General features: G+C 44.2%; 3 protein-coding genes across 4 annotated transcripts in view; 2 read left to right on the top strand and 1 right to left on the bottom strand.

Annotated features, from left to right (window-relative positions):
• Positions 1 to 1,714: 1,714 nt before the first annotated feature.
• Positions 1,715 to 3,815, bottom strand: LOC134446831 (cytochrome b-c1 complex subunit Rieske, mitochondrial-like). Its single transcript, XM_063196123.1, has 2 exons — positions 3,558 to 3,815; positions 1,715 to 2,433 (listed from the first exon to the last, which is right to left on the bottom strand). Exons 1-2 carry the CDS (start codon positions 3,715 to 3,717, stop codon positions 1,823 to 1,825), a joined length of 771 nt encoding a protein of 256 aa, XP_063052193.1. The 5' UTR covers positions 3,718 to 3,815; the 3' UTR covers positions 1,715 to 1,822.
• A 258-nt stretch (positions 3,816 to 4,073) lies between these two features.
• On the top strand, positions 4,074 to 9,541 carry rxylt1 (ribitol xylosyltransferase 1). The gene is made up of 6 exons (XM_063196122.1): positions 4,074 to 4,279; positions 4,539 to 4,742; positions 5,085 to 5,187; positions 5,860 to 6,174; positions 7,125 to 7,295; positions 7,955 to 9,541. Exons 1-6 carry the CDS (start codon positions 4,129 to 4,131, stop codon positions 8,355 to 8,357), a joined length of 1,347 nt encoding a protein of 448 aa, XP_063052192.1. The 5' UTR covers positions 4,074 to 4,128; the 3' UTR covers positions 8,358 to 9,541.
• An 878-nt stretch (positions 9,542 to 10,419) lies between these two features.
• Positions 10,420 to 14,335, top strand: part of srgap1a (SLIT-ROBO Rho GTPase activating protein 1a) — a 149,046-nt gene continuing 145,130 nt past the window's right edge. For both annotated transcript variants that reach the window (XM_063197219.1, XM_063197218.1), the window contains exon 1: positions 10,420 to 11,065. In XM_063197219.1, coding sequence (XP_063053289.1) covers positions 10,999 to 11,065 — 67 coding nt within the window. In that variant the 5' untranslated portion in view covers positions 10,420 to 10,998. The remainder of the gene's footprint in view (positions 11,066 to 14,335) is intronic.

Genomic DNA, 14,335 nt, shown 5'->3' with positions numbered 1-14,335 from the left:
ATGTGAAGGCCATCCTCTGCAATATCAAGGGGAGTGATGTGGCTCAACTAATTACAAAATTCAAGGAGAATAAATCTCTGAAACAGCTGTTGATGGATGCCTTGAAGGGATTTGTCCAACGAGAGTATGGCGTGGAAATCCATCACGTGGAGGAGTGAGGAGACATCTCCTGCAGGCACACCTATTTGCTGGCAGTTACACTAGATGTTATCCCAGGCCTTTGTTTACACATGTGCCTGTAGCATATGCATTTTTGTTTTTGTTTTCTGCCATGAAAATGATATAGGATGCATTTGACATGGGTGGTTTGTTGTTCTCTTTTACCATGTGTTATCAGGACAGGTTCCTATGACTTCATGATCCCATTCTTAGATTAGGGGTGGCGAAAATTGAAAAAACTCTTAACCGGTTACTGAGACTCATTAACCGGTGGTTAACCGGTAATCTTAAATAATACAACGTTCGCGTGCCTGATATGCACAGCACTGGGGTTTTTTTTTATTATTATTTTTCACAAGCCTTTTTTTTCGCTGCGCAGACAGGACCTGCCATGTCCAGCCACTGTTGCCAGATGGAAAATGCTGAATTATCGTACTAAAACCTCAAAATTATCATTTTTTGGGGGGCTTTTTGGGAGGAAATTATAATTAATTATTATTATTATTACAACCAGTTAACCGGTGACAGAAAATTTTAACCGGTTAAAGTTGATCCGGTCGATTATCGGTTAACCGGTTACCGGTTAACATCCCAATCTTAGATTACTATGGAATTTAATCTCTATTAAGTGGAGGACCTGAAACCGAATTATGAAAATAATACTTCACTGAGTTTGGTTTGCAGAGTTGTTAACAAAATAAATAAATTAGTTACAGGGCTGAATTTGTGTGCGCAATAAATCAGAACAATGTCTGCAGAGGAACATTTGGACACATTATATTATCAGAAATCAACACTCTTCACTGGCTGCTCTTTCCTAGAAAATGTTCCTAGAAGATGTAAACATTTTCTACTGCTGGCAGTGGTAAATCCAGACTTGATACAAAGCTGTTCTCAGCAACTCTCTTCTATTGATTTACCACATTCTCTACTTTTATAGCTGTTTTCTCTGCTGTGTCTGTACACTTTTACTTTTGTGAAATATTGAACTGCCTCTATGTATATAAATAAGCTATACAAATAAAGTTGGCTCAACTTACAATGAGGAAATGCATTCACTTGAGTTTTTCAAAGACCATATCACAGCTCAGAATCTTATTTGGCTTGATGTCAAATAATGTGTCTTCTTACAAAGGCATCTAATCAGTTACCTGGTAAGTGGACCTTGAGAACAATGTTTTGTATTAAAGGAGAATTCCTGCCAATGTCAACATGCAGTTGTATTGCTCATGCTACCCTTGACCTACTGACCAATACACAACGATGCAGCATTTTTTGACCAGCTCTCTGAGACTCAGGCTGTTCTAATGGGGCATGATTGTTAACATTTTCTTAAGAATTTGTTCAGCTCATAGTGCAGAAAAAACTGCATGGTGAAATTGGCAGAAATTCTACTTTAAGTACTTTAATACTGCACTGTAGATCTGGACGGTTACCCCAAAGCAAACAACACATTGCAGGTTGTAGTGTAAATCCAACCTCGTCAATGGAAGCCTGTGGTTACAGACAGAATGCTTATAATAACTGCTGAATCGAATTGTAAACGGACCACTGATTGTTTTAAAAGAATTTATTATACTTTGTATTTAGGGACCAGACATTTAAGAGGGAACACAAATACAAACACAGAAGGAATGATCAGTCTGTACTCTGTAGGTTTAATCTATCCCACCACTACCGTGTCATCATCGGGGAACTCGTAGTAGGGCACCTCCAGGTTGAGGGGTGCGGGTCCCTTGCGGATGCGGCCAGAGGCGTCGTAGTGGGAGCCATGGCAGGGACAGTAGTAGCCACCATAGTCCCCGGCGTTGGCGATGGGCACGCAGCCCAGGTGGGTGCAGACTCCCAGGACGATGACCCACTGGGGGTTCTGGACGCGGTCCTTGTCATGCTGGGGATCACGCAGCTCGCCTAAGTCTACGGCGGCCTCGGCTGCAATCTCCTTCTCGGTGCGGTGCCGGACAAACAAGGGTTTGCCGCGCCATTTGAAGGTCATGTTCTTGCCCTCGGGGATGTCGCCCAGCTTGATCTCGATCTTGGACAGGGCCAGGACGTCGGCCGAGGCACTCATGGAGGACACGAACTGCGAGACCACCGTCTTGGCCGTGTAGATGCCCACCACCGTGGTGGCGCCCGTCAGCACATAGGAGAAGGACCGCCGCGCCTCGCTGCTCTCCTGTGACGACTTGTTGGGGTCCATCACCTCGGGCCGCCGGTAGTCCGAGAAGTCAGGGATCTTGATGTCTGTGTGGGCGAACCGGACTCCGGCAGGAGCTGTGAGAGAAATATACACATTTGTTTACCATAACCATACAAACAAGAAATTAGCCTGCTAAGCAAACTAATAAGTTTTTCCTTGCACATATCTACAAGAGCTGGTAATGTTGATTAATATTGATACTACTGATGAAATATGATAATTCTCATGGTGAGAGGTCATATGAGGTCAACAACGATCAGAAGTCATGCGAGGTCGATCAGCTGTGGAGGCCATGTTTAACAGAATATGGTTTTACCTCGACCAATGATATTGCTGTTAAAAAGGAAATTATACAATTTCAGCAGCCAATGTCAGCTTCAGTCTACACGTTTGTTTGACTATAAACGAATCTGCGCACACACAGCTCTGGACTAAACATATAGAAAACAACTAGTTACTATATGTTACTATATAGTTACCTAAGGAGGCACAGCTAGGGTTTTCCCCAGCATGTAATAGGCAACCACCTTGACAACAAACACCTACCACCTTTACTAGGTCCTCTGGAAAGATTTTGTATTGTGAATGTAATTTCTTAAACAATCTTTACATATTAGAAGGATTTCAGATAATATTTTATGTGAAACCACACAAGATGGCCTTTCCAGTCATGATGATACATTTTTGTGTCCCCGGGTGACCTCCCAGCCATCTTGACTAACAGGTAGGCTATTCTGATGGAAATACTGCTACCAGTGCTACTGTTGACATTGTTATCTTGACTAACAGGTAGGCTATTCTGATGGAAATACTGCTACCAGTGCTACTGTTGACATTGTTCGTTAAATGACATCGTTCGTTAATTAACAGCAAGAAAGCAAATCGCAAGAAGGCATAATACTTACGTACTTATCTGCTTACTACAAGGGTATCTGTTAGATACAATGTAACTTAGGAGTAAGCACCGGACAGTGCAATGCATCATCGTTTTCAGTTTGTTTTAGCACTCAAACATCCACCCAATCTCAAATACATTTCCCGTAACAAATACATAAACATCAAACATATTTTGGTAACTTTGAACAGCTCATAGTGCATAACGGTATCATTAATTAACTGTTAGCTTATTTGCCAGCTAGCCTTAGTCAGAGCCATTGACTCTGGCCTTTTTAGTGACGTAAAGTTAGCTGATCCATACCGCTGACGCAGTGTCGCGTTCTGGCTTCAAGAGCTTTCTTCACATTTTCACTTGCGTTGAATGTCCCCGATGTCAAAGCTTTTAATGTCCCGTTAACAGTTACGTTCGTTGCCTGCAGATAGGGGGTCAAAGCCCCGGAACGACACGCCAAGGACATCATTTTGTCCAAGCAAAATAATTCGCCGGTTCGGTCACACCGAGTCCGACCTTCGTAAAGAGAAGAGAACCCGTTCAGTTCTGTCTCAAGCAACAGCCGCCAAACATTAGACAACCAGTAATTGCCAGCGTGGAAGGTTATCGGTTTGGGATTTGAATCCACGCAAATACATACTTTTTTAACATATAAATTTCCATTTATGTCAATATGAGCACGTTTTCACTGAGTTAGGGTCATCGTTTGCCATAGCATGACAATATTTGATACATTTCTTACAGGCAACTTTAGGGGCGAGTCCTAACCCTGTGTGACGTATCTGGTCCTAACGGGTCCTATGTCAGTAGGTTTTCTCACAAAACTGTAAACAGTGAATTCTTCACATTCAGCAGTAACTATGCAGGATGGTTACATGAAATGAGAATGAGAGTTCTTCGCCGAAAAATCGTGTTGGTTGTGGTGGCTGCATATGTTGCTTTTTCATTATATGCGGCATATAATGTATTCTTCAATAAGAGGGTTATGTCTCGGGTCCACAGAGTGGTGAAGAAGGGGTCTGTTCTTGTTGGTAGGTGCAACATTCTGCAGCTAATGTTGATTTGCTAGCACATGCATGTTTACATGTAAAACACATCCAATCGGAGGTTAATCCTTCATATTTCCCCCCAGTGTGTCCAGTGCTGATCTGCTTATGCCTAGCCTACTGGGTGTTGATTCTGTTCTTGATGCCTCACCTCGTGATTCATCGTTTGGAAGATAGCGCTTTAACAAGTGTGTATTTGCTTTCTGATCCCTTGTGAAATTCGGTCATTTGATTTGATCCACAGCAGGTGATGCTAAAGTAGACAGCAACAAGCACATGCTGGCTCAATCTGTGGAGAAGGAATGGAACCCTTGGGAGGAGGATGAACTGGCAAAAGAAACCAACGTCGACCAGAAACGCAGGGATGTCTTCAAAGAACAGTTAGACTTGATTGCCAAGAGCAGACCTAAAAGATACAAAGTGCAGATATGGGGCAAAGCAGCCATAGGTAATCTCTCTCTCTCTCACTCACTCACTCACTCACTCACTCACTCACTCACTCACTCACTCACTCACTCACTCACTCACTCACTCACTCACTCACACACACACACACACACACACACACACACACACACACACACACACACACACACACACACACACACACACACACACACACACACACACACACAATACACCATGGTATGGCCCACACATAAATAATGCACCATATTCCAAATCAAAACATGTGTTTTCTGTTGTGGTGTTCGGAGAATATTGGCATTTTATTCTGGACTTCAGTTCTCTCCACTTCTGTCATTTAGGCTAGCATGTCTGTTCTTCACAGGTCTCTACTTGTGGGAGCACATATTGGAGGGTCCTCTGAATCCCACGGATAAAACGGGCCAGTGGAGGGAGGGGGAGATCCAGTCTGGCAAGATCAACTTTAGGTTTGCTTTTCATTCCTGGTTGCTTTGCCAAGATCAGTTGCTAAATGATGTGTTTGTTTTATCCAGTTATATTCCACAAAATGCCCAATTGTGAGAGAGCATATTGGTTTGGTTTGCCTAAGTGACTGAGTTCATAATATTAAGTAGAAAGCATTTATGCGCATCCACACACAGCGTTAGGGTAGCACCCTCAAATGCAATTGTGAGTTGTTCCTTCTATAACCCCAAGCTGAGTGAAGTTTCACTGCTCTTGATGAAAGTATCTGTATGTCAATACAATTTCCTTTACTAGTGCTTAAATGTGTTGTTTTTACCTGTCCTATCTTGTCTAATTTTAATGGCCTGAATCTGTCGAGGAATTTTCATTCTATATTCCTCCCTGTCGGCAGCAGTTCTACCCATTGTTGGGGCCTAAGTGATATGTAGGCATGAAACTCTTTTAAATATTTTTTTGCTGTAATTTATGGTGGGGCTCACTGTCTGGAGGTTCCCTACAGAGTGCAGTTTGGTGAGGTCCTAGGCTAGTGTTTCCCAACCTTTTTCTTAAGGGACCCATATTTCTTATTGTAAACTTTGCTGACACCCTGGATGGGAACCACTGCCCTTGGCAATTGCTCTGTCTACCTATTGGTAAAACCGGCTCTGCTCCCCCCCTCTCTCTCTCTATTGCAGTTTTTACACTGGCCCCGCAGTGGTGCAGGGCCACATCCCTGTGGACACGGACAGCGTGGTGCTAGTATTGAACGGCCGTGAGCAGCAGAAGATTTCCTACTCCACACAGTGGTTGCAGCACGCCCAGGCGCTCCTCCAGGCTCGCACCCTGAGCCACGTGGCCGTGGTGCTGCTGGGCAGCGAGCAGTGCACCAACGACTGGATCAGCCCCTACCTCAGGCGCCACGGAGGCTTTGTGGACACACTCTTCCTGGTCTACGACAGCCCCTGGGTCAACGACAAGGACGTCTTCCAGTGGCCTCTGGGGGTGGCCACGTAAGAGCTCTTGGTTTTTTAGTGTCTCAACCCATTGATGCTGGATGCTGCTCTGTATATGTAGCATGGACGCAGCATACAGTCTCATGAGATTTGATTTTTTTTTATCATGGGTATGTTAGAGCTGAATGAACACATTCTAATGCAAGATGTAGGGATGCAAGGGTCTTTGCTTTTAAATGCAATTTATTTCATGTTTTATGTGCTTCGGAGGCTGACATATTTAGGTTTTTATAGGCTTAGGGTTCTTTTTTCCAAAAGAGCTTTGGCATTTAGCAGGCGTTTTTTTGAAGGTGCCTCAGTCTTAAATGGGTTACTCTGGGCTTTCTCTTGACTAGTTTAGGAGAATGTTGTTTTTTTCCCTTTGATCTTTGACTAAGGATCACACTTTTTGTAGCAAAATTTGGCAAATATAATAGCAAATATCTGCCTCTTATGCTTTTGTATGCAATGAGTGTCATTGGCTTATTCAGCTATGCTGCTGGGTTGATTTGTGTTATGGGATTTACTTCATTAGTATCATTAAGTGCTAACGACTATAATGGATGTAGATTTTTTTTTTCCCCAAAACTGGCCAGACCTTTGCAATATGTAACGTATATTGTGTGATGGTCTATGATTAACCCATTGATGCCTGATGTTGCGTTGCGCAACATTGGCCTTGGTGCCTGGAGCTGCATTGCGCAACATTCAGGCTCATGAGATTTGAGACAACTTTATTAAAAATCTCTGTTTGTGTGAGATGAATGAACACATTCTAATGAAGGATGAAGGTCATAGCTGCTAAATGCAACTGAGTGCATATTTGTATGTGTTTCAGAAGCTGAGATATTTACGTTTTTATAGGCTGAGGGCAGCTTTTCTTAAAAATGGCTCTGGCATTCAGCACCCTTTTTTGCAGGTGCCTTAGGCGTCAATGGGTTAATAACACAGCTCCTTTGTGCCCTTAGGTACAGACACTTCCCCGTCATTCCGGCAAGTGTGCAGCTGGTGAGCAACGCTAGGCCGTACCTCTGCAACTTCCTGGGCACGGTCTACAAGAACTCCTCTCGAGAGGTCCTCATGAACATCCTAAAACAGGAGAGTCTGGAGAAGGAGTGCATCACCCATGCCCGAGAGAAGTATGTCATCCAGGAATGCTAGCTTAAAGTCTTAATTAATTTATGTTTACATTGCATTTACATTTACATACAATTGTGAAAATATCTCACCCATTCACTAAACCCCTGAAATAAATCCACTGAACAACGAGCACAGTCCCTGGTTTTCTCAAGGATCCCACTGTCATTCAAAATACTAAAATCAATTGCCATGCTACAGTATGTGCTCTTCATCACATGGGCAAACTCCTTTCATACACTTTTACAATTGGTATTCACCACTCTATACGGACACACATTACGTGTAATGTGGATGTACAGACAAGAAGCTACATTGATTTCTCAAGTAACTTTTGAGTTGGGTCATGATGATTATAGTATCTTACCAATACACTAGTTCTAACAAAGGCCTATTCAAATTATGGCTGTATGTCTCATTTGACCACAAAATAGCCTTTTTTTAATCAGAGGGTACATTGGTTCGTAACAAGGCGTTCAGTTAGCAGGAGAAGCGAGTGGTTTTGCCCGTTGTGTGTGAGTTTTTGGGGTTGTGTGTACAGTAGAGTTTCAAACATGATTCCAGAACTTGTATGTAAACAATCGAGAAAAAACTCTTATTTGAAATATCTAACTTAAGCTGTGTGTGTGTGTCTTTCTTCCACACTGCGGCCATGGTTCAGATGGTTGCCCCAGGAGACGGCGGAGTCCCTTCGCCAGTATCAGTCGGCGCTGGCCCAGAGCGAGCTCACCCTGTGCCCCGTGGGCGTCAACGCAGAGTGCTACCGCATCTACGAGGCGTGCGCGTACGGCTCTGTGCCCGTGGTGGAGGACGTGCAGACCAAGGGCCGCTGCACGGAGGGCCGCAGCTCCCCCCTGCGCCTCCTGAAGGAGGCCGGCGCCCCCTTCATCTTCCTGAAGGACTGGAAGGAGCTGCCGGCCATCCTGCAGAGGGAGAGGACCATGAGCCAGGCCCAGAGGGAGGAGCGCCGCCGCGGCCTGCTGGAGTGGTACACCGGCTTCAGGCAACAGATGAAGGAGCGCTTCACCGAGGTGCTGGAGGAGGCCTTCTTCAAAGGCAGCTGAGGAGAGAGAGAGAGAGAGAGAGAGAGAGAGAGAGAGAGAGAGAGAGAGAGAGAGAGAGAGAGAGAGAGAGAGAGAGAGATCCTTTTTCAAAGCCAGGTGAGCAGCTAACTAACATCGTCTTAAGAGGAGGAGGAGGACTGAGATGGGACATCTGTCAAACAGATACCGTTCCTTCTGTTGCATGGCAAACACTACTACTGTTTATCATTAATAATAGTCTAGGTACATTCTTTTACATATGACGGGAAATAACTTAGTGTAACACTCCATACCCAGAAAACTGACATGACCTGCTGACAAGTAACTGATTTGAAACGTCTCTTGGATTCCACTACAAACGCACACAAGCAGCTTAAAAGACTATCCTCACCAAGACAAGAAGCAAGCAGATACTAAATATCCCCAGGTAGTATATGGACACAGCATGGGATGGAGCTGTTCTGAACCTTGTACTTAAGCCATTGAGTCACGGTTTTCTTTTCCAAACTGTAGTCCAACGCTGCTCGCAAGTTCTTTACCTGTTTCTGTATGCATTATGCCTAGCTTGCTCCTACCCATACTACCTGTGATGCAACACAAAGGTTTTCTAGCAGTCATGATAGCCAGTCTGGGTTATACACCAATAGCTGATGATACATTTGGACATTTCTGCTCCTTTAACCACTATGTGTTAGGACACCTAACAACACAAATAACCCAGAGAAAGCACTTTCCAGTATTCTTAGCATTATATGTAATTAAAGTGTTACTTTTTACCTTAAGTTGAGTGTGTAAATAATGTAGGTAATATTCTGACAGTGTTGGCTTGTAAATCCAGTGAAAATAATAGCTGTTTTTTCCCTCCATGTGTTACATTTCCCACAGCCTCGCACAGTTCTTTTTATAACAACAAAGTTCCCTTAAGTTATATAGGCTATTTCTGTTTGTATTTGTTAACTAATTGGGATATGGTATCATCTTGCAGATTTTAAGATAATGGGTAGGCAGCTGAATGCACAAAGGTACACATATTTAAAATAATTGCCAAGAAATTAAATTTCTGGGTTTTTGTTTTGTTTAGTTTTTTATTTGTTTCTCTTGCCAAGTTGTATTGCAAATCCATTGTATGCTGGGTGTCTGCTGAAATGGCTGTGGTTAACACAATTGAAATTAAATTATTGTTTGTTTCTTTTTTAAATAAGAAATCATGCTCCTTCTGCTTTTATTTTTGTAACTCTTGAGTGAATGTTACAATGTGAAAAATGGCCAGAAATATCAGCAATGACATACAACTCTTTCTGGAAAATGGGTGTTCATGCAGCCAGCCTGGAATAGCCTGAGTAGTAGGCCATGACAAACATGCTAAAATTGTGGACTTTTAAAATCGGCCTCTAGAAGTCGCCAATGCACTGTTTTATTAAGGCTGTAAGACACTTCTCTTCAGCAAAATACCCAGAGCCCTTTTTTCGCATCTGTTCAAAGAACATCTGTATGATATAAGGTTCAGTCAGAAGTAACAATCTATCTAGCCTTAGCTCAATCAGGGTCTTCTACTGTAAATATATTACAGGCTGCAGTAAAGCGCGCCGTCTCTTTTATAAGCTCTAATCAAATGTACTGTAGGCTACTGAAATAGCTCACACTGATTTTGAGAATATGCGCTTTACTCATTCAGGATATAATTTAACATGGAAGAACTGACATTGCATGGAAATAAAGGGTATGAGATAGGACAATCAATAATAGTGTGTTTACTGAATCATTTGGAATTAGATGTATCAACAAGTTATGCAATGTATTGCATGTGCAAAAATTGCTGACAAGCAACCACTTGTTTTGTTTTATGGTCAGGGATTACAAACTATTAAAGTGTAGACCTTGGATTCACCTTTTGGATAAATTAAACTTGAACATCATATTTGAACGTCTCTAAAAGTAGCGCACAGGCTACAGCACAAGGGAAAGTATTTCCAGGAGACACTCTTGGGAGTTCCATTCAACAACCTATTCAGCACGACTGGCGAGAGAAGTTGTCAATCCATTCCATGTTTCCGCCGAGCGCCTTCCCAAACCCTCCCTCCCATTTCCAGGGACAATCCGACAGCTGCGCTGCAGACCGACTGAGCAACAACGGGTAGAGACGGGAAGTGCGGGACGGGGCAGCGGTTGTAAGCACGAGAGGAAATGGTAGCCTCGCCGAAGTCGTTTAGAGCAACGTTGGTTCGGCATACCACACAATGAATGTTTCGCCTATGTGTCGATTTTCATTTCACGAAGAACTCTGCTGACTTCAAAGTGGACCAGTTGGGGGATTGGCGAGTGCACAGTGCCTTTGTGCCAATTGGAGAGTCTCTGGCGCTGCTGGCTGCAAGCGGCAGTAGTTTTTTTCTCTCCGTGATTTCATTGATAACAGATTTCTGGTGGTTCTGTGCATTTCACCTTATTTATTGTGACTTTAAAACAATGGACTTGATCACTCATCCGGATTTTTGATATTATTTCAGAAATACTGGCACTATCACACATTTCTTGTTCTCCTTCATATAGCCACTTTATGGGTGGGATGCAACAACCCTTGTTCTAGGAGGACAGTGGGAAGAATTGTTGGCAAGTTTTGAAGTTCTTAACTGGCTGCCCACAGGCACTCTCCGAAGATTCCAAAATGTCCAATACTCCAAAGTTCAAGAAAGACAAAGAAATAATCACGGAATATGAAAGTCAAGTCAAAGGTAAGTTGGAACGTTTAAGACGAATCCATCGTCGAAATAGTGGGGTTGAATCAACCCAGCATGTTAGCTTCAGCAGGAAAAAATGTGGTTGTTATTTTGCGAAGCTTGGACTGGACACAATGCCGAATCTCCCAAATATCTTGGGTTAACTGTCTTGCATCTGGTAGCAATTGTTTTGACTATTACCCTGGTTTCTGCGCTTCTGGGAGATATCAAAGATCCCAAAAGCACAGCTACGTTACGTGTGTTCTAGTTGTGCGTAAAATCCTGCTCGATGAATTATAAACTGCCTTGAGTTGATATTCAGTGAGTGGGTAATAGTCATGAGTATGGCAACATTCAACAACATTGTTTGAGGACTGCCTGCTTAGACCTCTTCTGCCCCATTGCTTGTACTCTACGCAGGTTTATACCTATTGAAATGTCTCCCCAGGAGATGTTTGTATTTGAAAAGTAAAAGGCCTCGCTGTAGTAACTTGCTGCCCCCTGTGCTGCAGACCCACCGAGACCCACAGGGTTTTATTTAAAGCCTTAATCCACCTCTGAAGAAGAACACCAAGTGGTCTTAAATAGCTGCTCTGACTTTTGAACTGTTGTCTGAATGAGAGAGGGTCTGTGGTCAGCTGACAGGACAGGGCATAGGCCTAATGAAATGTTGTTGCCGTGTTTCTACAGTGTCATCCAGGGGCTGTATCATACAGACTCAAACCTTACTTCCTTGCAAGCCACTGGGAACATAATGGACTTCTGCAGTTTCCTTATGTTAACCATTTAATGCCTAAAGTCAGCATAACAAATAATCTCCTAGTGCTCAATTGTAGCTGTGGGTTTGGCTGGCGTCCAGGAACGTCCTCCATGATTATGGAAGATTGAAATGCTGTTTATTGGCGGTGTGTGTGTGTGTGTGTGTGTGTGTGTGTGTGTGTGTGTGTGTGTGTGTGTGTGTGTGTGTGTGTGTGTGTGTGTGTGTGTGTGTGTGTGTGTGCGCGCGCGCGCGCGCACGCTTGGACTGAGGCCTTCATTTGGCTGGAATGTGCAGAGCCCACCCCCCCATCCTCTGCGATGACTCAGACCTTTAATAGTGCTGTGATGCACGGTCACACAGTCATTGAAAGGGATGTGTGGAAACTTCTTGTCTGGGTTCAGAGGCGAGAGAGGAAGGGCTATGGTAGCAATAATAATACAATGACACTGCTCAGATCAACAGTCACGGTCGCCACAGCAAGTCCCTGGCAAGCATGGACTATGCCTGGTCCAGGATATGTATAACTTGACCCTTCTCCGCGACGTTTGAATCATGCTCTACTTAGCAGAACGGGCCCGCTATGGTTTATTCTGGACTGATGTATGGTTTGAACAGGTGACCGTTGGGTTCATGTAGTTATGTACAGTGCAGGGCTGTCTTTTGTAATGTGTTTCATGCTGTCCAGTCCAGTCCAGTCAGTGGTTTAGCAGGCCTGTCCCATTAGATCAGTGGTTCCCAACCAGGGGTACGTGTACCACTAGGGGTACGCGAACACATTGCAGGGGGTACTTGGAAACATGCAATTTTAACAAATGCATGGAACATAGTCACACTGCAATAGAAAAAGGGATGTAAATTACGAGTTAGGGGGTACTCATGGCACAATGAAAAGGCTTAGGGGGTACACGAGACAAAAAAGGTTGGGAAACACTGCTTTAGATCAAAAGGCTCTTGTGCTCTGTCAGCAGACTGAGCTTTCAAACGGGTCTATAGGTCTGAGTTACAACCATAGCCATGCACAACCCCAACTTGAATGCCCAAAAAGGAAAATGCATCGGACACCACCTGTTATTTACTAGAGCATGCTTATTCTTCAGCTCTGTCCTAGGTAGGTATGAAACTGAAAGGAAGGGTGTAGAGAAATGGGGATTAGTCCTAAAGGTGGTGTGAAAGTTAACCTTTGCCCTACTGGGGGAACCCTCTCTCCTCCTCGAGAGGCTTTGTCAAAGCTTAAACTGATGCAACCGATGTCAACCCTCCTTGTGTCAGCTGAGGATCAGTTCATCAGAGGGCTACGCATAAACAGCCGTGCCCATAGCCGTGCCCAAAATGAATGAATGGAACTAATGCAGCTGTGTGTAACCCTCCTTGATGCAGCAGGTATTTACTTATTTTTGTCAGTGCATAGGCGTGCCGTGTAACCCTGTACGGACAACCAAGCACCACCCAACCAACTCCTCTTCCACCTTCCACGATGATGCCTGCCCTGCTGAGAGCGGCAGATGGTTCTGAATGAGGAGGGACCTGATTGGGGTGGTGGCACCTTGAAGCCACCCGGGATTAGCTGCGGCTCAATGGTGGTTGTGTGGGGCCACTGGAATTAGGCAATTGCGTAATCTGGATGTCAGGTGTCAGTGGCTCTGTGGTAACTGGCCTCCTGGCCCTGATAGTCTAGCTAGCTGGGGGGCCGAGCCCACAATCCCACTTAATGAGATTACACTTGGCACACCGCCGGTGTATATCGGTCTGAGCGATGACTATTAATGATTGTGTGTGTGTGTGTGTGTGTGTGTGTGTGTGTGTGTGTGTGTGTGTGTGTGTGTGTGTGTGTGTGTGTGTGTGTGTTTGTGTTTGTGTTTGTGTTTGTGTCAGTCTGTTTGTATTCTGGGTCTGAGGGGCCTTCTCACTTTCATTGGGCTATGTTGCCCTATGTTGCCCTATGTTGCCCTATGTTGCCCTATGTTGCCCTATGTTGCCCTGGCTCTGTAGTGTTTTGAAGCTCTCTCAGCCATATCATTCCCAATCCTTGTGCTTGCTATGTATTAAAACGGCAAGCCGTGCCTGGCTGTTCTCCAACATCATGTTGCTACTGTACTGTAAGTTTCTTCCCCCCCCCCCCCCAATGGCCCATCGGCAGACAGGCAGGCCTCTTAAAGATCCAAAACACGTTTTATCGTTGCTGCTCTCTTCTCACAGAGGAGTCTGAGTCTGAGTCACTGGTCGTGATTCATGCATCAGTATTGATCGCAAGTGGATGAGCACAGTGAGTGAGCAGTAAGTTGGTGCGCGGTGTTGTGTGTTGTGTGTTTGACTTCTTAAGAGGCCTCTATTTATTTTAACAACTGCAGTTAGGAATAATTTTGGCTTCTTCACAAATGTGAATCGCAGAGAGAGGGCCAGGGGTGGCAGGAATTCCAAGGTTAACGGAGAGGATGGAGATGCTGTCCCTTTAGTGACACCTGGGCTATGATGTTGAGATGTTCAGAGTTAACACACACACACACACACACACACACACACACACA

This window comes from Engraulis encrasicolus, chromosome 4 (assembly GCF_034702125.1).
Source record: "Engraulis encrasicolus isolate BLACKSEA-1 chromosome 4, IST_EnEncr_1.0, whole genome shotgun sequence".
Taxonomy (NCBI): domain Eukaryota; kingdom Metazoa; phylum Chordata; class Actinopteri; order Clupeiformes; family Engraulidae; genus Engraulis; species Engraulis encrasicolus.
This window is presented reverse-complemented; position numbering and strand designations above follow the sequence as displayed.

Excerpts from the sequence above, each read along its gene's own strand:
- rxylt1 (XM_063196122.1), top strand. The coding sequence starts at position 4,129 with ATGAGAATGAGAGTTCTTCGCCGAAAAATCGTGTTGGTTGTGGTGGCT. Across the intron at positions 4,280-4,538 it reads GAAGGGGTCTGTTCTTGTTG|CAGGTGATGCTAAAGTAGAC; the intron begins GTAGGTGCAACA and ends TTTGATCCACAG. Across the intron at positions 4,743-5,084 it reads ATGGGGCAAAGCAGCCATAG|GTCTCTACTTGTGGGAGCAC; the intron begins GTAATCTCTCTC and ends TGTTCTTCACAG.
- LOC134446831 (XM_063196123.1), bottom strand. The coding sequence starts at position 3,717 with ATGATGTCCTTGGCGTGTCGTTCCGGGGCTTTGACCCCCTATCTGCAG. Across the intron at positions 2,434-3,557 it reads AACGCGACACTGCGTCAGCG|CTCCTGCCGGAGTCCGGTTC; the intron begins GTATGGATCAGC and ends TTTCTCTCACAG.